General features: G+C 44.7%; 1 protein-coding gene across 1 annotated transcript in view; it reads right to left on the reverse strand.

Annotated features, from left to right (window-relative positions):
• Positions 1 to 22,121, reverse strand: part of Myrfl (myelin regulatory factor like) — a 102,535-nt gene that overhangs the window by 39,427 nt on the left and 40,987 nt on the right. The window contains exons 7-13 of the mRNA XM_050135442.1: positions 19,630 to 19,829; positions 16,454 to 16,526; positions 15,382 to 15,492; positions 14,403 to 14,493; positions 9,772 to 9,972; positions 4,427 to 4,535; positions 3,611 to 3,720 (exon numbers count right to left, since the gene is read on the reverse strand). Of these exons, the coding sequence (XP_049991399.1) occupies positions 3,611 to 3,720; positions 4,427 to 4,535; positions 9,772 to 9,972; positions 14,403 to 14,493; positions 15,382 to 15,492; positions 16,454 to 16,526; positions 19,630 to 19,829 (895 nt within the window). The remainder of the gene's footprint in view (positions 1 to 3,610; positions 3,721 to 4,426; positions 4,536 to 9,771; positions 9,973 to 14,402; positions 14,494 to 15,381; positions 15,493 to 16,453; positions 16,527 to 19,629; positions 19,830 to 22,121) is intronic.

The following is a 22,121-nucleotide window of genomic DNA, read 5'->3' on the forward strand; positions in this document are numbered from 1 at the left end:
CTGAAGCCATTTGAGAGGAGGGAAACTCAACTGAGAAAATGCTTCCATAAGATCTGGATGTAATCAAGTCTGTAGGGCAGTTTTTTAATTAGTGATTGATTGGGGGAGGGCCTAGCCTATTGTGTGTGGTGCCATCCCTGGGCTGGTGGTCCTGGGTTCTATAAGAAAGCAGACTGAGCAAGCCATGATAAGCAAGCCAGTAAGTAGCACCCCTCCGTGGACTCTGTATCAGCTCCTGCATCCCGGTTCTTTCCTGTTTGAGTTCCTGTCCTGACTTCCTTCAATGATGCTCATAGATATGGAAGTGTAAGCCAAATAAACCTGTTCCTCCCCAACTTGCTTTCTGGTAATCGTGTTTCAGTATAGCGATAGAAACCCTAACTAAAACACTATATGACCCAAAAATTCCACTTCTGGGTATACAACCCCCAAAAGTGAAAATCAGGACTCAAAAGATATTTGCACACCCATCGTTCACAGTGATTAAGATAGAAAGGTAACTGATGTCTCCCTGTGATTGAATTAGTGAGCCAAATATGATTTATAGGCACACAGAACATTGTTTGGTCTAAGAAGAGAAGAAATGGAGCTGGAGAGATGGCTCAGTGGTTAAGAGCACCGCCTGCTCTTCCAGAGGTCTTGAGTTCAATTCCCAGTAACCACATGGTGGCTCACAACCATCTCTAATGAAATCTGGTGCCCTCTTCTGGCCTGCAGGCATACATGCATACAGAATATTGCATACATAATAAATATTTTTTAAAACAAGAGAAGAAATTATCTATACCACAGCATGGGCAGGCTTCTATTCACCAAGAACAACAGACTGTCCCAAAGGCAACCCTGCACAGTTCCATCCATCTAAAGGACTTGGAGTAGTCAGATCCAGACCAAGGAAAATATGGGTGCCAGTCACTAGAAGGAAGAAATGCAGAACTATTGCTAAGGGATACAGAATTGCAGTGTTACTAAATAAAGAGTTCTGGAGATGGATAGTGATGGCGGCTTAGCAACATAATGGATATGTTTGATACTACGTGGCTATACCTTTAAAAGTAGCTAAGATGCTAAATGTTATGTTGTATTCATCCACAAAATAAAAAGAAATGGGAAAGAAGTCCAGCGATTTCTCATTCTGCGCCTCTCCAACACAGTCTGGGCAAGGGCGTCTAAAGCACAGTTTGCGGGTAAGGTGAGGAAGATGCGGTCCTGACAGCAGAGGAAGGAATTGTCCTGTTCTGTGGCTCTCACAGCCCAGGGCAGAGCAAGCCCCTGAGAGGCTGCTTCTCAGCTGTTTGTTGAACAGTGTTTTGCAGGCAGAAGATGGCGGAGAAGTTGAGAACAAGAAAGGCAGAGTTTGGTTTGCTGTGCCCAGCCTGGCAATGACCAGAAGGGCTGGCGAAATTGGTATCACTGAGGGGGTGTTTAGTCCCAATCTTGAGGTGAGGTGTTCTGATACCGTCCCATTCCTGCCAGATGAGAATGTGAGTTTTAGTGAGACACACCCACCCGCAGTGGGGTATGTACACTTTGAAATTTGAGAAGCATTCCCCTATGAACTGACAAATTAGAAATTAGTCTTCACTCAAACATCCACACCCACTGCTAAAAAAATAATCCCTATGGCAATCAGTTTTTCCTCTCCAGACCTAATACATTCATCTGTCGCACTGTGAGCCACCAGCAGAATAATTTGTGAGCCTTGCAAAAGAGGAGGATGTCACAAGACTGACGGACATGGTATCACGGAACTACGCAGATCACACAGGCTACATTAACAGGAGAGGAACTGGCTGACTTAGACCTGCTATCCAGGGAGGGGGCCTCATCTAGAGGCGTGAGGGCATCCTTCAACAGAGGACAATTTGAATATCAAAGGATTTAGGCAAAACAGAAGAGACTCATGAATATCACTGTAAAAAATGACCCACTTTATGATCCCATTATGGAACGTTAGCAGTTTCATCCAAAAAAAGTGCAAAAATTGCAACATTATGTCGAATCATTAATTATTCCAAAAAGAATTATTGAAAAATTACTATTTTCCTTGTACCATAGAATATAAGTATTTTGTTACAAGCTATGGTCTTGTTTTTATTTTATTTTTTAATTATTTTATTATTCTGTGTGTATGAGTATTTTGCCTTCATGTGTGTCTGTGCACCATGTGAGTACAGGCCTTGTGTTATAGGTGGTTGTGAACCACCATGTGGATGCTGGGAATTGAGCCTGGGTCCTTTGGGAGACTGGCAAGTGTCCTTAACCACTGAGTCATTGCTCTGCCTGTAGTTCTGTTTTGTTTAAAACTTATTTATTTACTATGTATACAGTGTTCTGTCTGCACACCAGGAAAGGGCACCAGATCTCAGTATAGATGGTTGTGAGCCATGATGTGGTTGTTGGGAATCGAACTCAGGACCTCTGGAAGAGAAGTCAGTGCTCTTAACCTCTGAGCCATCTCTCCAGTCCTGTATTTCTGTTTTTAAAGAGAAGATACTACAACTGAGCTTTTTGTTAAGGTTTCCCATGCTGTCTGGACCTTATTTTGAAAACAGTCATACAAAGTGGATTCTGGAGTTTTCCTTCAATAATCCCAGCTGAAAAGGAATTCTAATCATTGCATAGTCCCTTTTCCCTTATAGGGCCTATGTACCATCATCATCACTACCACCACCACCATCATCATCACCACTACCATCATCACCATCACCACCATCATCACCATCATCATCATCCCCACCACCATCATCACCACCACCATCACCATCATCATCATCCCCACTACCATCATCACCACCACCATCACCACCACCATCACCATCATCATCATCCCCACTACCATCATCACCACCATCATCACCACCACCATCATCACCATCATCATCACCATCATCATCATCACCACCACCACCATCATCACCACCATCATCACCATCATCATCATCACCACCACCATCATCACCATCATCATCATCACCACCACCATCATCATCATCACCACCACCATCATCATCATCACCACCATCACCATCATCATCATCACCACCACCATCATCACCATCATCATCATCACTACCACCATCATCACCATCATCATCATCACCACCATCACCACCATCATTATCACCACCACCATCATCATCATCACCATCACCATCATTACAATCATCATTCTTACTACTACCACCACCATCATCATCATCACCATCATCACCATCATCATCAAACCACCATCATCACCATTGTCACCATCATTGTTATTGCTATTACATGTTGGAAAAATATACATTCAGATATGAGGTATAAAGTGGCGTTCTGATTTTTTTTTTTAAATACGATGTCTAATGACTAAATGAAGTCCCTCACCTGAGCCATCAACCACCTCAGCCATTTGACACCTCACAGGATGCAAACCTCCTTGGGACTTTGTGGTCCCAAGTATGACCAGTGTGTGATAATTGGCACCCACTCTCTCTACAGCTCACTGAATGATTCTTTCCAAGCCCATGTCCAGGTGAATTGTGTCTGCCCACTGTGCTGCCCACCGGAGCGGTTCCACGGTAAGTGACAGCCACAGCTAGGTGCCAATACCTGTTGAACAATTGATTACCTTATCCACCATGAGGAAGTTCTCCAGCGTCTCCCCACTTCCGCAGGTGACACCCCCAACTTCTCTTACGGCTCTGGGAAGGATCTCTTGTACCTCTTGGGCAATCATTCCTATACAGAGAACACTCCGACAGGGTTAGTGGGGGTGAGGGGTGATCACAGGATTTCCTACATCAGAGTGGACGACTGGCAGCCGTGGGACTCTTTGGAAATAAAGCTTGCCTCAGCTTTCACTTTCATCTACAACTGAGGAGAGAACCACTATAAAATTAAAAGTAAGTGCCCCCTTACTCCTTCTCTTCCTCCCACTCCTTCTCCCCCTTCCTTTAGACTTCATCTAATGCTGGAAAGGATGAATAAACACTTTTAAATCCCTATACATTGAAGGAAGCAAGTCATGAATTTGGTTCTTTAATGTTCCTATAGGAGACCTTGGTCCCTCAGTGTTCCTGCTTATTTTTAGGGTGCCAGGTTGAGGACCAAGCAGTACTGTGCAGATGTTCCTTGTTTAACTTTACCCATCTGCCATCTTTTCACTCCATCCCTAGACTGCCCAGGACTCCCCTTTATACACTTGGTCTTCACCCCTGAACCCTCGCCTCACAAGCAATATATTCAAAATGCTCTACCAGGACTTGGGGTGCAGCATGGAGGTGTTAAATAAAGGTGACCCACATATTCTCTGACTTTCCCTGTTCCAATGACTGTGTGCCAAAGGATGTGTTGTCAGACGCCACAGCATGCAAGCTCATGATAAAGAGATGACGAGGAGCCTCATAGCTGAGAACAGACAGCTGAAGAGACTCCGCATCTGTACCTGTTTGGTGGGCAGTGTTTATCCCCATGGCAGATGCAAATTCGGGTTTGTAGTCGTATTCAACAATCCTCATCTGGGCTATTCTTCTCAGCTGCTCATTTGTGTCAACCTGATTTCATTAAAGAAGAGCAAATTTCACCTGCTTAGATATTTGTTATTCAAACCGACATCCCGTGTGATCCCAGGAGCCTAGGGAGATGAACTATGTGAATGTCCTTTTCTACTGACCTCACTAGATTAGGAGAGACTTCTTACCTTCTCCTCAGTGAAGCCAAAGTTCTAAGATCCACAGATCCCCTAAAATACATACCCAGAGGATTGAGTCTAAATTATGAGACCAAAGTGCCCCCTACTCCACTCTAGCCTTCCCTTCTCAGGAACATTCAAGGATTCTCACTTTGAAGAACCTGTTTATGATACCAAGGTGTCCTGTTCAGTTGGGTCCAAAGGCTTGCTGCCCAGCTTCTACGTACAAACTGAAAATGCGATGCTAGTTCAAGGACAACCTTGAGGTAAGGAGGGATACCATACTCTTGGACTGACCATTTTGCTGGAGGAAGTTTCTTTGAGAGGGTTGCCCTTTTCTCCCTCCCCGAGCCTCTCAGGGTAAACCTTCTTCCCGACTGTGTCTAGTGATGTCCTGAATTGTCATTGCAAGTCCTCAATAAAAATTTTATTGGCCTCCAGAAAATTGATAGCAAGATAATAAATTTAATCTTCTCTAAAAACTAAATGTTCGATCCAAAGGATTCCCCTTTACTTTGAAAGATTTTTGAAATAAATTCACAAAACAGCTATATCTAACTTTAATAGCATTCATCTGATTAAAAAAAAAAACAAATCAGTGACTTTTCTGTCTGTTCCCTGATTTTTCTTTTAGAATATTGCTGGACTGTGAAATCAATGCTATTTTGGCAGTTAGGAATATATCACCTAGGGACATTTGGCTAAGATGGCAGACTAGAAGCCATCTCTAAGTGAACAGATGATCGGAATTAGGGAAGTAGAAGGGTCAGCCCTGCTGTGCTGCCCAGGCAAGCTTCTCACCTCAGGGCTCACTGATTGACAACATATGCCCCATTCTCTAGTGAACTCCCTCCAAGGTGTGACTTGACACCCGCCCCTGCAACCACAGTTGCCTCCTGGAATAAGGCATGCTGGCCTGGGCCCTCTCCAAGTCAGCCTTAAATGCCTCTTCTAGCAAACACCCACAGAAGGTGTATCATCAGTGAGATTTGCAGTGACCACCACACTGCCTGCCTCCCCGGCATCCACACCCCATCTGCTACCCCACCCCACTGGTGCGTAACTCCAACAGCAGTGACTGCCACTATCCCAACCTTAGTACCGCCAGGATCCTCAGGCCCCTGCCTAGGAATCAGCATCTTTCATCTCCACAGCTCAGCTTCACAGGGGTGAGACTCCTGAGAACCTGACCAGGACAAGCACAGGATACTAAGCCAAACCATGAGAGGAGTCATCCAGCAAAGGCCACTTCCTCTCTCCTAGCCCTTCTGAGGAAACCAGCACTCTGCCAGCACAAACCAGGAGGAGAAAGTGGAGCACCAAATCATCCCACAAAGCCTTCATTATCCGGATACCGAACTCAAATGAAGACTGAAAGATAACTAGAGTACAAAAGACCAGTTTCCCTGCTGAGAACAGGTGCAAAATTTCTCGACCAAATACTCACAAACTGAATTCAAGAACATAGTAATATTATACATTTTATGACCAAATGGGTTCTGCCTTAGAGACGCAAGGCTGGTTCGACATAAGCAAATCAATAAATCTAACACACAAAGTTAATAAACGTGGGGACAGAAATCACAGATTCTCTCAACAGAGACTGAAAAGACATTTGACACAATTCAATATGCCTTCGTGGGAAAAGTCTTAGACAAACTGGTAACAAATAGAATGTACCTCAAAATAATCGAGGTTACATACAACACCCACAGCCAGTAGTATGTACTGAGATATTTCCTGTAAAATCTGGAGTGAGATAAAGATTCCCACTGGATTTCAGTTCAAAGTCACAGCAGTAAGAGAAGAAAACTCTGTACATGTGTTAAAATAGGAAGGAAGAATTAAAATCATCGTTATTCACAGACCGTGTGATTCTATACTAACCAGACCCTACAAACTCTTCCGGAAAACTCTTTTCAGTTTTTGCAGAATGCAAATATCAACATAGGAAAACCAGTGCTTTCATCTATACAAATAGTGAACTTGTTGAGAAAGAAAGAAGAAAAAAATGATCTTTTTTCCAATATCTAAAATAAAATAACAAGAGACTAGAAACAACTATAACCAAGGCAGTGAAGAACCTCTACAAGAGAAGTTTTATACCTCTGAAGGAAGAGGTTGAAGAAGATAGCAGAAAATAAAAAGACCCTATGGCTATAGATTGATAGAATTAATATTGTGAAAATTACCATTCTACCAAAAGCAATTTTCAGATTCAATACTAATAAAAGTATTTACAACATTCCTCATAGAAATAGAAAAAATATCCTAAAATTTACCTGGAGCCACAACACATCCCAGACAACCAAAGCAATCAGTTCCTAAACATTTTAACCCCACCGCAGCAGGGATTAAGTTATGAGGTCTCTACACTCACGAATGGATTGACAAGAGAGCTATGAGGAGTGGAATGTGGTTGTACAAACCCTACATTTCGAAGGCAGAGGCAGGTCTATCTCTGTGAGTTCAAGTCCAGCATGGTCTACTTAGAAAGTTCCAGGCCAGCTGGGCGGTGGTGGCACACGCCTTTAATCCCAGAACTCGGGAGGCAGAGGGAGGCGGGTCTCTGTGAGTTCGAGACCAGCCTGGTCTACAAGAGCTAGTTCCAGGACAGGCTCCAAAACCACAGAGAAACCCTGTCTCGAAAAACCAAAAAAAAAAAAAAAAAAAAAGAAAGAAAGTTCCAGGCCAGCCAGAGCTACATAATGGAATTCTGTCTAAAACAAAACAACAGAAACATAAGAGACTAGCTCAGTAAGTCAGACCTCTTTCCTTAAGCCCCTCCATCTTTCTGCCATGTGAAAACAGCGGTCAACACACCTTCTTGGCATGCCTTCAATCGCAGCCTTTGGTAGACATTAAATCTGTCAGTACCTTCATCCTGCAATGCTTCTTGAATTACTAGTAATAAATTTCTATTTTGTATAAATTGCCCAGTGGCATTTCACTATAGCAGCGCAAATGGTCTGTGAGCCTTCTAGAAACCCTGGAAGGATTAAAAGTTTGGGAAACTGACTCGGGGAGAGAAAAGAGGATGTCCACAGATCCCTGCCACCACTGATGACTTTATCGCCTTCCGTCTCGTATCTGTGATGAGCAGCAAATAGGACAGCTTGAAGTTTTCAGAACATATCCGTCTCACAAATACATAAAACACACATACTAATATGAGATGATTTTAATATATCTTATTAATACTATGCATTTTGTGTAAGCAAACCTATCATTTACTTAGGTTTTTACAGGTTAAAAAAATGTTTTGGGGCTGGAGAGATGGCTCAGCGGTTAAGAGCATTGCCTGCTCTTCCAAAGGTCCTGAGTTCAATTCCCAGCAACCACATGGTGGCTCACAACCATCTGTAATGGGGTCTGGTGCCCTCTTCTGGCCTGCAGGCATACACACGGACAGAATATTGTATACATAATAAATAAATAAATATTTTTTAAAAAATGTTCCACACAGAAAATCTTAGAAAAAAACTCCTGATGTGGGTAAGAGGCTCTCACTCGAGTATTCTTTAGGCATGGATTGCAAACTAGGGATTTGCAATAGAAGCCTGGCACAGCCCTGGGTTAAAATCCTGAGCTGAAGCTGTCAGGGTACAGCTCCGGGCTTCTAAGCATAGCCTACAGTTCTCTTTATCCCCTCAGCTTGCTGGAAACAGAAACAGGAGGGGGGGGGGTTCCTCATCTGGAGTCTAGGGCGGGGCTACTTATATCAAGACTGCTTCCTCGAAGGATTTGAAAAGCTCCAAGGGATGTCTGTTATTCAAAACAATCTATTTTCTCTAATCCAGAGCAAAATCTGATGACTTTTGGCAAATGAAATTCTGTGGAGGCCTGGTAATTGCTACCAGGACTGTGGAAGACATTCTCAATTTGTGACGCTCCACCGAGACTTCCAATTGAGATGTCATAAGCCATTCGTGTGGCCAGACGCAAGGACATGTCCGAGTTAGCATGAGCTAAAATGCAGACGGTGTACGTCTCTCCAAAGCTGGAAATATAGAACTATAAATTTGGAAATGTCTGTGAGACCCTTCTAGTCCTGAATTCCTATCCAAGGAGGAGATTACAGCAACCCTAATGTGAACGGGAGCTGGGAGAGCAACGCGAAAGGCCGCAATGACAGACCTTCTTGGGAATCTTCTCCAGAGCTAGCCCAGAAAGCCCAGCGCACATTTGCACTGGGAAAGGGACACAGTCTGGACGAAAGGCCAATGATCGACAGATTTGATCTTCTGTCGGTCGAAAGAAGAACAAATAAAGGAGGGAGAATGAGGTGCAGAGCAAATTACAGCAGTCTCGCAAGAAGAGACGTGAGACGGTGGAGACTTGGCGGGTGCCGTGAAGGGAACACTGGATGCCGGAGAAGCCGGAATCAGGAGTGGCCGTCATCCTGATCACACTGCCCCACGGAACTCCTACAACTTCCTCTAATCTAAAGAATCTAAAGAAATTTTAGATTCTTATTCCAACTAATCAGAAAAGAACTCCCGAGGGTCAGGTAGGCCCACTTCCATGTCACAGTCGCAGGCCGTGACTTCAGCCAGCTGTAGCACCTTTATTTAATTGTATCTTCAGGCCAGATTTTAATAGCTGTTAGGCAACTGCCTGTACTAAATGGAGCAAGGTACCAGTTGTCTAGCCCAAAGTTTATTGTCCCAGTAAGGCCCCCACTGGGGAGCTTTTCAAATGCTCCTCAAAGATCTTGCATGGGAAGACAGTGGCTAGCAGAGCCAGTACAAGGGACCCTGGGAGGAAGGGGCTAGAGGAATCTACCATTCAGTAACCAGATGGAGGGGACCAATGGGAGGCAGGAAATGCCAACCGTGGAAGGTAAGCACTGGCCGGTGGAAAACAACTGTAAGACATGCTGCCTCTGCCCACTGACTGTTTGGTAAACCCGTCCCCCAGGGATAGGGACAACTTCACAATTGCAGCAGAGATGCCCTCCAGCCATTATCTTCAAACAACTTGTTATTTCACACCTAGAGGTGACACACAAAGCTGCCCTGGGCCAGAGTGTCAGGCTGAAGTCCCAGGCTCCTGATTGAGGTGTCAGAGGAAGAGCCCTGTGCATACCCCAGGCTCACCTCCTGGATGTTCTCCTTCACCCGGCTGTCAGAGGGATGCATGACGGTTCCCATCACTTTCATGTTGCCACACACAACCAGGGCTTCGTCGGGTGCGTCTGTGTTTATTCCTACTCGACCGTGACAGACGACAGAGTCTGGAACTTGTCCGCGCTGCCATAGTGCATCACTGTCGTTCTCAAACTGCCCAGGGTTAGAGGCCTGGAGAAACACAGCGGCACACGGCAGTTCAGCTCACGGTGGCAGAGAGAAACAGACTGGTGTCCGAGTCCTTCCCATGAGACTCCCATAGTGGTAGAACACGCTGATGTAGATAAATGCACACCGAGAGCGAGCCCGACAGGAGGAGCTCCGCAAGCCAAGGCTGAGAACAGCCAGTCTCTGGAACGGTCCTCAGAGACTGAACTGTGTGTTCACTTACGGCACATGAGCAGCTGTCAAAGGCAGAGGTGGCAGCAGGGGCTGCGGAGAGAGCAGGGACGAAAAGCTGGGACTCCCTTTTCGGACATAATAATAGTTTAAATTCAGGTCAAAAAGTGTACACTACGTAATGCTCAAGAAAACAAAAATACCTCGTATTTAACTAGCCTTTCATAACTTCCCAATACTCGTATTGGTGATTTCACAAACATATAAGACTCACTCAACTATTCCCTACACACAGGGGTCCTGTGGCAGCTACAGCTTTGTTGCTAATCTACACAGCAACTGTATGACATAAACACCGTTATGGTCATCTAATTGGCACGCTGAAAGGACAATAAATTGCCCGAGAACACGTAGCTAATCCATGCTACATTTCCTCTGGTTACTAAGTAAGGACTCAAACGTTGCTGTTCTACAATGTGGCCTTGAAGTAGCCCTGGCAATCTTTAAAACAATCCAAAAATTTCTATGGGGTTACCTTCTTCCCTCCCGGCTTCTCTGTAGCTGCTGTTTCCAAATGCCTTACGCAGGGGTCTCCAAATCCCTCACATTCCTCAGGACAAAATCTACTTTCTTTTTCTAAATGACAATGTTTTCTTCTAAATGTGATTTTTGCATTTGTAGCCAGATTAACTAGCAGCCTGACGCCGCAGCAGGTAGAATTCACACAGTGGATTCCACTTTTGCCCATCTGCTGGGTCTTGCGTATCTGGGCACCGTTTATCCCCGAAGACAGCTCGAGGAGTCTCTATAGCAGTTGGCTCGGGAGAGACCCGGGAATTGGGGTGGGTGGCAGGGGCGGTGCTCACCAGACACTTTTTTGATCTTGCTCGAATGTTCTGCCACCTGCACGTGTTACGCATTACAAAATAAATAAATAAATGAAGCCGCCAAGTTTAGCTTTTACTTTGATTTCAGTTGAAGGACTTTTGGGCAACTACACCCTCGTCTTTTGCTTCTACCAGCTTGAAACTTGGACTTCTCAGAAGACCCAGCCTCTGAGGCGTCACAGGCAAGAGCGGTGGGAAAATTCAAACCAACAGCTTGAAACGTTATTTTGTAGAAACTGACTTAAACAAAAAGTTTTCTGCAAGATCCCTGGAGCCTTTGGATGTGAACGGTGAGTTGGCTTTGACTCAGGTTCCTTTGCGGTGAGCGATCAACACCGGAGCACAGAGAGAGCCTATGGGCTCTGCTCTCTGCCGAACATCATGAGGCACTTGGAGGCAACCGGCCAGGACAGTGATGGCTTCTTGTTGTTGGCTGACGTTAACGAGCTTTGGGATAATGCTTACCGTGTTGGTAACTGGACACTAAAGGAGACATCAGTTGTTTTTTTTCATTTGCATTTGTTAAAATTAGCTAAAACTAAGCTCCTAAAATATGGTCAAATGTTCTCAAGAAGGAGCGCAGATAGATCGACAATAGATACTAAGAAGGGGTCAGCATCTCAAGAGAATAACATAAGATGTGAGCACCGGCCCCCGCCGCGCCCCGCCCCGAGACCCGTGTCTTCGGGTGTCAGAGTAGCCTGTACTGTACCCCACCGTGGTTGCTGGACACCAAACGCCAAAATGTTCCCTTTACTTTTCCAAATTTTTTGTCTCATGGTTTCATGTTTAGGGAGGACTTGAATTCCAGTCTAGGTTATGAAACCAGCTAATTGTAAGACTCCCTGGGGGTCATTTATCTCTGTGTACCAGAGTTACCTTTTGAATAGCGATAAACCTATTTACTGTCTTTAGCAATCTCCAAAGGCTATTGTGGGATTAAGTAACAGTCTTAATGTGAACTGTCTGCAAAACTGAGAGCAAACTGAAACAAATTCATCCTCCACATCTGGCTGGATACAGAGCTCACTGGGATCACAGCAGCAGAGCCACAGTTCCCGGGACTCCCTTCTGCGAGAACACAATGTAAAGGGCGCCCCCTGCAGGTACTTGGGATAGCAAACAGCATTAGAACTGATTTGATCGGAATGAAAACGGCTGGAATTTCTGTTTTAACTTTGTTTGTGACTCTAAACACAGTCAAGGTGCCAATAGAAGAACTTGGCCTTTATCAAGCAGTTCTTAGGAAATAAATGTGTGCATCTTTTGAACGAGTCATTAAAACTGGGTCCAAAAATATTTTTCGGCAGGGCCATTCTGTGTGACATCCACTATTAGGAACTTAATGAAAATGCATATTCCTGGACATCTCAGGCTATTAAAATAGAAACTCTGGAGGTGGGTATGGCTATCTATGTCTGCACAAGCTCCCTGGGTAGGTTGGGATAGGGAAAGAAAGTTTGTGGTCAGAAATCCCCCAGAGAACATGAAAAGGAGCTGTTCTGAGGACGGCTTTTTCTGGCCCTACTTCTCGCCAGCCGTACAGACACTGCTGTCTTTGGTGTTGACTTTCTACTGCAGTGTGGTTTGTAGGGGGGAAGCAGGAACCCTTGAGGATGGGGTCGTTTCTAGTCTCCCCAGAACAGAGACAGAAATAACGTGCTTCTTTTCAAACGGAGAAAATCCCGAAGCGTCTTTGAAAGGTGGGCAAAGGTAATTGCCCCAAGCGTTTGCCATTCAGCACCCCCAAACTACCTCTAATTATGTATTTCAGAAAGGAAGGAGAGGTGAAGAAACCCTGGTTGTTAACACAGGGGACCTTGAAGGAACTCCACTCGGGAGTGCTCCCAAAAGCAAGGGCCTGGCAAATACATCTCTTCACTGGAGAAAACCTTAACTGACCCTAAATTAGTCCATTTACACCACAGGGGTTTAATATATTTCTAAAGTTGTATGGTTGACAAACCAGGTGGACAATGACTGAACTCTGACCACCGTTCTCCCTTCCAAGGAGAATTTTGACAAATACAGTGTCCTGGACACCTCCCAGAGGCCAGAGTCTCAGGGACAGTCCTCATCAAACAGTGAAACACTGATCTTCTTTTGAGAAACGGCTCTTAGTCCACAAAGTGGATTCCGGTGTTCAAAGAGTGGCTCCCCCTCCCTACGCATAGTCAAGCACGCAGCACCCTTAATTATTAAACTTTCCCGCCTGTTGTTTATTCTGGAGCTCAAGCTGACAGAACCAGGCCATGGCCTCAGAGGCCACACTTGACTCTTGGGTATGGTGCAGTACCCAGCCATATGGATGTACCACACAGAGACGGTCCTTTCTAGAATGCTGGGTGCAGCAAACACTGGTGAGCATCTCTAAAACTACCTGAATGAAATAATAATGCCATCACTTGCATTTCTTCTCTCTCTGTCTCTGTCTCTCTCTGTCTCTGTCTCTTTCTCACTCCCCCCTCCCCCCCATGGTGTTAATCTGAGTGGGCCGAGAAGTCTGCTTCCACTGTTACACCCGAAGGCAAGAAGAAGCTCTGCCTTCCCGAAGCAGGCAGCTGTGTCCCCAGGGCCTTGGGTTGGTGGCTGGGATCACGGGCCTGCCCACAGAGAATGAGAAGCTCCCTACTGGAGCTTCACATCCTCCCTATGTCACTCTTAAAAGCCCCAGGACTGCACGGCCTCAGTGGCAGCTAGTCAGGATTCATACCCATAGCTGCAGCCGCTAGTAGCTTAAAGTCGCTATCACGGCCAAGTAACCCATCTGCACCTGTAACCATCCGGCAACTGTCACTCGGCAAACGTGTTGGAGCGGCCAAGCAGCAAGCAGCCCCAATGCCCTGGGGTCAGCCATCACATGGGGACCCAGGAAACCTCCGTGGTGCATCCCTCACTCATTAGACCTAGGTCAAAGAGAGCTGGGATGCTACACGAACCCCACTGTTTACAAGCTGAGTGATCTGGAATACATCTTAGGCCTCTGTTCTCTGAGAGCAGGGAATGGTCACAAAGTGAAGGCATCATGGGTATAAAGTGGAATCGTAGATTTAACCAGAGCCTCCAAAAGAGAGTCCGTGTCAGGGTTTTTAACCTCAGTACCACGGCATGTGGGGAAGGGATGCTCCCAGTGAGCATAGTGCCCTGTGCATTGTAAAGCACTGCGTGGCATCTCTGGTCGCTACGCCTTAGCGTGGATAAAACAGTCCTTGGTTGAGAACCACACTATAAAAAAAAAATGTAGTTTTTGCTATTATCAAAATCAACAACCACGGTTGGGAAAAAAAACACCTCAAGCATGTCGCTGCCAGTTCAACTTCTCCCTGCAAGGCAGAAAAGCATACATGGTCCAGAGAAGCAGAGAACTCTGCTTACCCGTACGATGATCCTTTCAGAGATGTGGGCAGCCAACAAGTAGAACTGGTCTTGGTTAGCAGCATACAGCCCGACCACCAACATGAAGTATCTAATTCAGAAACAGCAGGCTGATGGGGGTGCATCAAAGAATAGAGACCCAACATTTCATTCATAGTGAGCTCAGTTAGACGGGTTCACTTGCAGACTGCCTTCCCCTCCCATGTCAGCAGCATACTCAGGGAAATGGAAGAGCGAGTGGCTAGCTTGCTCCTATCCCGGTGTGTCTGGGAGCAGCCCCCCTGGGGAGAGCCCCTAGGTCTGGGTTCAGCCCACCTATGTGGACTTGCCTATGCCCCACCCCGGTGCATCCCTGAAGCACTGTTTACAAACACAGGACAGAAACCACCAAGGTCCCCGTGTCCTCAACCATCTAGGTCAGACATCCTGGGTCCTAATGTTGGACTTAGAGGCTATGCCCATCACACTGGACTTTTCCCACCTTGACCTGCCTCAGTCATCCTCCCTCCAATCACTTTGGGAGTACTTAAGCACCATCCTCACATGACCCATCAGTGAGATCATCCTAGGATCTAACTATGTCTTAAAGGTCAGAACAAAAGCTCTCTGTGAAGTCTATCTTCCCAGGGCTGGGGAGATGGCTCATTGGCTAAGAACACTTGTTATTCTTACAGAGGACCAAGATTCATTTCCAGCATACAGGTTTGGTAAGCACAGTCAGCCCTCAACCCAAGAGCAATGACCGAAATGTGTGGTCGCCCATCTAGAGGACCATGGCGGGAATTAGACTGAACAGGAGCGAGCATTGCTGGGAGCAGGGATGGGAGAACAAGGGTGTCTGGGTAAAATGCCAAGTCGGAGAAGGGAGGAGATCCGGGAAGCAGGCTGGGGGAGCTGGCTGCGTGGCTCAGCAGATCAGAGGGGTCCTTCCTAGCTAGGTGATGTGTCTGGACATTCTTGCTCACAGTGGCCCAGGTACCTCTGGTCAGGATTCGGCTTCCCCTTCTTTCTCATGTTGTTGGCTGTGGTTTCACTGAAGTGTAACCGTCCCAGCGTTACTTTGGTAACCTGGTCAGTCAGAAGGTCGATTCTAAAGCAAACAACAGAAATGTCAAGAGAATGCAATAGAGCGCAGCGCTTGGGCACATCTGGTCTCCTGGAACCCTCAGAGGGTTTTGTTCCCTGTTCTCATCACCCCGCAGAAGCTTCATACCCTGGAGTTTCTTACTTTGGCAGAAATCCACAGCATGGGTGCACCAAGAAAGGTCACAGAACAACTCCTTGCTAACTGAAGCTATATGTATGCTTCAGGTTTCCAACCCAAGGACCATGAACTCAAGATGTCCCAACTGGTTTCTGTTGCCTCCACAGCAAGAGGAAAGACACACTTATGTGTGCTCACAGTCGCTACAGCACCCAGCTCCTCACAAGTGACCCCTTTAGGTTCTTCCAGACCTCTGGCTTCTCCTTCAAGCAGGCGACCTCCCACAGCCCAGCCAACAGGAGGCAGCACGCTTCAAAGAAAAGCCATGCAGCCTGCCCAAGGAAGGGAGACCCCATCGTATGCCAGCCAAGTCACGTGTTTGCTCGTGTGCCTGGGCTCCTCAGACATTTGTATGAGTGGCTCTGTCCAGGCTGTAGAAGTATCCCGCCCCAAATGGGCCTGACTGCGATCAGCTTAAGCTACCGCAACTGCATCCTGGCCTAATAAGCCAGGGAACGGATGCTGCCTCATGCCCTTCAAGAGAGAGGACTCTAACTTGTTACGTCATTCCTGCTGTGGATGCTACCCTGGGTGCAACCACCAGCATCTGTCAAGGTAACTGTAAAATACACGGGGAAATGAACTGTATGCACGCATATAGGAAATATTGAATTTTTTTGCAATGATCTCGAAGCTTTATTTTTATGGATAAACACGTGTTCATAATACTAGCATCCTATTACTAACTTAGATCTATTATAGGTTTTGTCATAAATAGGGAAAGTAAATAATACTAGTCATCTTCCCCAAACCTTCACCAAGATGTCCTCAGAAAAGAAATTCTTACTTAACAGGATCGAAAGTCTTTTTACTTCTATCTGCTTGGGACTGTTCGATAGCAATCACTTGGTTGGTGGCTTCTACCTGTATAGAAAGACAAAAAGTAAATCAATTCATAGATTAATCAACTTATCAAAAATAATGTTTACTAATAGAAAGAGTTCATATACTTAGAACCTTTGCCAGGGGACAGGCTGGGCTCTGGGAGGGAAGTCTGAATTCTGAAAAAGACACGCTAGACTAGCAGCAGTGTGCCATTGTATAAAAGAGCGATGCCTACAGAATTAAATGATGAAATACAGAGTGAGCTATGAAAAGACCAAAATATCAGAAGCAAAAATGAATAAAAATAAACTAACAAGCAAAGCAGCTCAAAGAATATATCCATTCATTCATTCATCCATCCATCCATCATTCATTCATCCATTCATCTTTTCATCCATCCATCATTCACCCTTTCATTCATCCGTCTATCCATCTATCCATCCATCCATCTATCCATCCATCCATCCAATTATCCATCCATCTATCCATTCATCCATCCATCATTCATCCTTTCATCCATCCGTCCATCCATCCATCCATTCGTCCATCCATCTATCCATTCATCCATCCATCATTCATCCTTTCATCCATCTGTCCATCCATCTATCCATCCATCCATCTATCCATCCATCCATCTATCCATTCATCCAGCTGTTCATCCATCTATCCACTCACCCATCCATCCATCTATCCATTCATCTATCCATCTATCCATTCATCCATCCATCTATCCATTCATCCATCTATACATCCATTCATCAGCTCATTCACTATCTAGTGAGCACCTGCTATACACCAAGCATCACTCTAAACATTATAGGTAAGTGAACAAAGCAGTCAACACTGTTATTACCCTCATTTACTTTCTAAAAGAAAAAGAAGTGAATAAAATTGAAAATGGACAAGATTAATGCACTTGGATGCACATACAGAAATACAGTGAATTCCATTAATATGTATGATCAGTACATATTCGTAGGTATAATTTTAAAGTGAATAAAATTAATAAAACCTACTAGGCCTGGTGGTACAAGCCTGTAATGGTAGGTACTCAGAAGCTGAGGCCAGAAGATGGTCAGGTTCAGGCTTGCCTGGGTGACAAGTGAATTCGGGACAAGCTTAGGAAACAGTGAAATTGTATCTCATAATAAAAAATAAAAAAGAAATCTGGGGATAGAGTTCAGTGATAGTCTTGCCTAGCATGCATCAGGCCATTGATTCATCCCTATTAATATTTACATCATATGAGTGCATGAACACACATACAAACCCTCCTTAAGTTCTATATGAAGGAACAATGACTTGGCCTCTAAGTAACATGAGATGGTGTTTCTTCTACAGCTGCTCCACACCCTATTCCACGAACACTGCCATCGGGCATTCACACTGTCACAGGACAGTGTTTCTAGAAAGCAAGGAGGCAACTGAGATCAAATCCCCTCTTGGGATTTATCCTCCGGCATAAACGTTCAATGAAGTTTTGTCTAAAAGACAGAAATGAAATTTCCAGCAATAAAGCTCTGAGTATTATGTATCCTTAAGACAGAAATCTGTTCCAGCTTTATCAACAGTATTCCGTTAAGTCTGTGCGACCACAGACTTTCATCATGTGAGGTTAACAGGATAGCATTTATTAAAAGAGCAGAACTAGTCCACCAGTGCTGGACCTCAACCAGGAAGACTCCACTGTCTGTTCACACATTTCTGTTACGTACCAACATTTCACAGTGGACACACTATTTCTATACTCATAAAAATACGTTTGGTAGTTGTTGCTTATTTGCTTGTTGTTTGTATTTAATTTTTGCTGCTGGTTCATTTTAAGAGTTCACCCGGGAACAAAGGTGATTGGTGGATACAGCATCCAGCTACATTTTGGAAGACACCACCCACACCTAAGCTCAGGTTCACTATTTGGATGAGGTCTGTATGCAACGGACCTCTCTTAAGGGGCTGGGCAGGAGATAATAATTTAATGTGGTTTCTGCTGCTCTCAAACCATGTTATGTGTGTGTAAGAAGAAACACAGCTGAGTGCCAGAAGTGAGGTGTCATACCCAGACTGACCAAGTTGCGGATGTGTGACCCAAATAAACGACTGTTATCATCTTTAAGGCACTAATGTTTGAGATAGGGATTGTGTAGTATGGATAAAATGACTGCCATTACTGTTCAGGATGAATCATGTAACACCACTGGACCTGTTTCCCCTGTGTTAATATACAGAAAAGGTGGGGCGCTGACTAAATAGTGCTTCTTTAGCTTTTGAAGTTAGAGAACTCTGAGAACTGGGTTACAATTGAATCCATTCCCTGAGGTCATGCACCAGCAGCAAATCTAAAATGGCTGAGTGTAGCGACATTTGAATCGTATTTTAATAAATAAAGCTTGCCTGAGGACCAGGAAAATAAAACAGCCACACTGGTCAGCCTTACAGCCAGGCTGTGGTAACACACACCTTTAATCCCAGTAGCCACACTAGTTGCTAAAGAAACCGGGCAGTGCCTTTAATCCCAGCCAATGGGAGGAAACAGCTCCCAGACACAGTCTCATTCTGAGATTCCTGGAGGCCGGATCGCCATTTTGGACTGAGGTCGAGGTAAGAGCCAGTGGCTGGCTGTTTTGCTTTTTCAGATCTTCAGGTTGAACCCCAGTTTTCCTCTCTGAGTTTTTATTGATTGTGCTTCAGTGGAGATCAATGCACCAAGACGAGAAAACAGTTTGTACCCTGGAAGCTAAAAGCCACAGTTCGAGGCGATGTGGTGCCAAGGTTAGGGCTCACATCTGAGGAAGTAGCAGATTGTCCTTCCTGTGTCTTGGACCTTTATTCCCCATGCCATAAGAAGCACAAGCCGCCTCACTGAGGCATTTACACAGAGAAGAGCTGATGCCGCCCAAGCCCAATCCCACTTCAGCACGGGGTGACAGGAAGCCAGAATGTGACAGGAACATCATAGAAACATCTCAGTGGCCTTCTCTGGCTGACAGTGGAAGAGGGTGAGCTGCCTCAGCCTCATCTGATCCGGGTCAGCTTTGTGGTCTGAATAAATTCCTGCTGATGAGTTTAAGCCACTGGGGTCTGAGGTTAGGAGAACACTTAAGAAGCACTGGTTAGAGTAAGCTGAATTAACAAAAGGACCTACCTTAATTCCAAAGGCTTTCAAGTAAAACATTTCTATTGGCTTCAGGCCCATTTGGGTTTTAACAAACTTCGGGCTTCCCCAGACTTGGATGTGGATGGTTATCTGGAAATGATTCTTCTTTTGACACACAAACGCTTCATCTACTGGTGAGAATGTGAACCCTTTGTCTGTCACAACTTGATAGCCCACGTCAGGCCTGAAAAGAGACAGATCATGAAACCAATTGCATGGTGTTTTCTTTCTTCCTCGATAGAGCCAAGAGTGTAAGCATCCCATTGTGTGAGGCAAACTGCGCCAAGTGCCCTTTGCTGTATTCAGTCAGTCTGTTTCCCGCAGTTCTACTGCAGAAATAAACATGACATTTTGAAGCACACTGGCCTTTTTTAATCTTCTTATAAGGAAGCCATATGAGTTGTGCCAAACAGAACCATCATTTCCCCAGACTTCTCCTGGGTGCTTTCTAAGAACTTTTAATCTGACTCCACACCACACGTGAGAAAGGGGGGCGGGGCTGGAAGCTCAGCAGTCAGCTCATCACTCACAGTTACCTAGGGTACAACTAATCTCCTCTCTTTAAAGGACACTTCTCAATGTCACAGGGACCTTAGCCACTCAGCTGAAGGAAATGTTCAGCCCACCGATTGTCCTATGAATAAAACAGGCTGCTCAGAACAGCTAGGGACAACTCTAAACCAAAAGAACCAGAGCCAGTCATTGCACAGATTGAAAACATTGTCTTTCCCGGAATATCTTCCTGCCCCTTTGGTCCTTCCAATCTGGTAACAGCACTGAAAACCACCACAAGTATTTCTTCTGCGGGAAAGAGAGTTGGCTTTTCTCTTTTCTCTCTGGCAGCAGAGTGGCTAGCCAGAATTTTTGCTTTATTTAATACTTCCAGTAGTATGTTGGGATATTATAATGTTATATAAATATTCTGTAAATAACATGATGAATAAGCATATTTTAAGTGTTAATAAAAGGGGGGGAGGCTGGAGAGATGGCTCAGCAGCCAAGAGTGTGTGGTGCTCTCCCAGCGGATCTGAGTTCGGTTCCCGGCACCCACTTTGGGCAGCTCACACCCACCTGCATCTCCAGCTACAAGAGAATTCCACCCTTCTGTCCTCCTCAGGCATCTGCACATGTGTGCACACACCCCCATGCAGACAAATAATTAACAAAGTCAATCTTTTAAAAAATTAATAAAATGGACGGATTAGATGCTAATATCATTAACTAGACACAAAAATACAAAAGCTTTAAACTTCCTTGGTGAGATTCTCCTGTAAATGTTGCTGATGTGGAAGATGGTTTTTAATTCATCAAGGCTTCTAAAAAGGGACTTTTTGTTCAAGAGAACAGTTCCTCCTTAGAGCCAGGAGTGAGGACAGGGGTATCCACTGGTCTCTTATGAGGCTACCTGCGGAGGGTGATTGCCGTTATCACAAAAGCACAGAGCTTTGGAATTTTACTCTATTTTCAAAACCAGAAAGTGTTAGCAGGCTTCTTGGGAAAAGGAATAGCCATGTTCTTTTCGAGTTGTATGCCTGCCGATGGATCGCATCCCTGCACCAGCAATTACCTTCAAGTAACCAGTTACAGGTCTAGCAAACTCAGGGCTCAGCAGCAGCAAATGAAAAGCCATCCAACAAAGAATTTGAGGAAGATTATGTGCCTTCTACTGTCTAGGAGCTTGATATTGACTTGGTTTCCACAGTCAGTCTGCTAATGTGCTTCTTAAATTGTGGGTCATAACCCCACACGGGGCCACAAGTCATCTTGTCTGATGTCACAGCACCCTCGGTTCTGAACATACATGTGCATGTCATAGAATACACGCCTGCAGCACACCAGGCTAGTGATGGCTGCCTGGAACACAGCCCACATTCCAAGCAACTGTCTGTTATGGGGTGTAGTGTTTCTACCGTCCAGACAAGCGATTTTGTTCTTACAGAAAGAAAAAGGTTGATTATAGAAAACAAAGACTTCTAAATAGTTTCTCATTGTAGGATTCAATTGTAGGATTTGGCAGGTAGGATCAAATTAATATCACTTTGGACTGGACTGCATTTGAATATTTGATTTAAAAATTGTTTTTAGAGTTGTCAACTTGAGATTCATTTTTTAAAAAAAATAATTAAATGAATCTTGGCTTAGTGTTTGGATAGAATTGCCAACAGTTTATGAAATGATCTTAAATACACCTTTCATAAATGTATACTATCTATTTTTGTGAATCAGTGTTCTTGGCACTGATAATAATAAAATCAAAACATCTATAAACTGAAAAACATTGAAGGTATTTCATGTCTTACAGTATCAAATATGAGCCAAGATTTAATTCTTTATATAAAAATTAGTATGCAAATTTGTTTTTCTTTTTTAAATGGCAAAACTGTATTTATATCAATAATTGTTTTTCAAATATTTTGTGTACCTATCTTATATACCTTCCCAGGACTGTATAAAAGTTACTCAGGAGGAAGGGCTG

Source organism: Alexandromys fortis, unplaced genomic scaffold, assembly GCF_014885135.2.
Source record: "Alexandromys fortis isolate MF-2015 unplaced genomic scaffold, M_Fortis_MF-2015_v1.1 scaffold_24, whole genome shotgun sequence".
Classification (NCBI taxonomy): domain Eukaryota; kingdom Metazoa; phylum Chordata; class Mammalia; order Rodentia; family Cricetidae; genus Alexandromys; species Alexandromys fortis.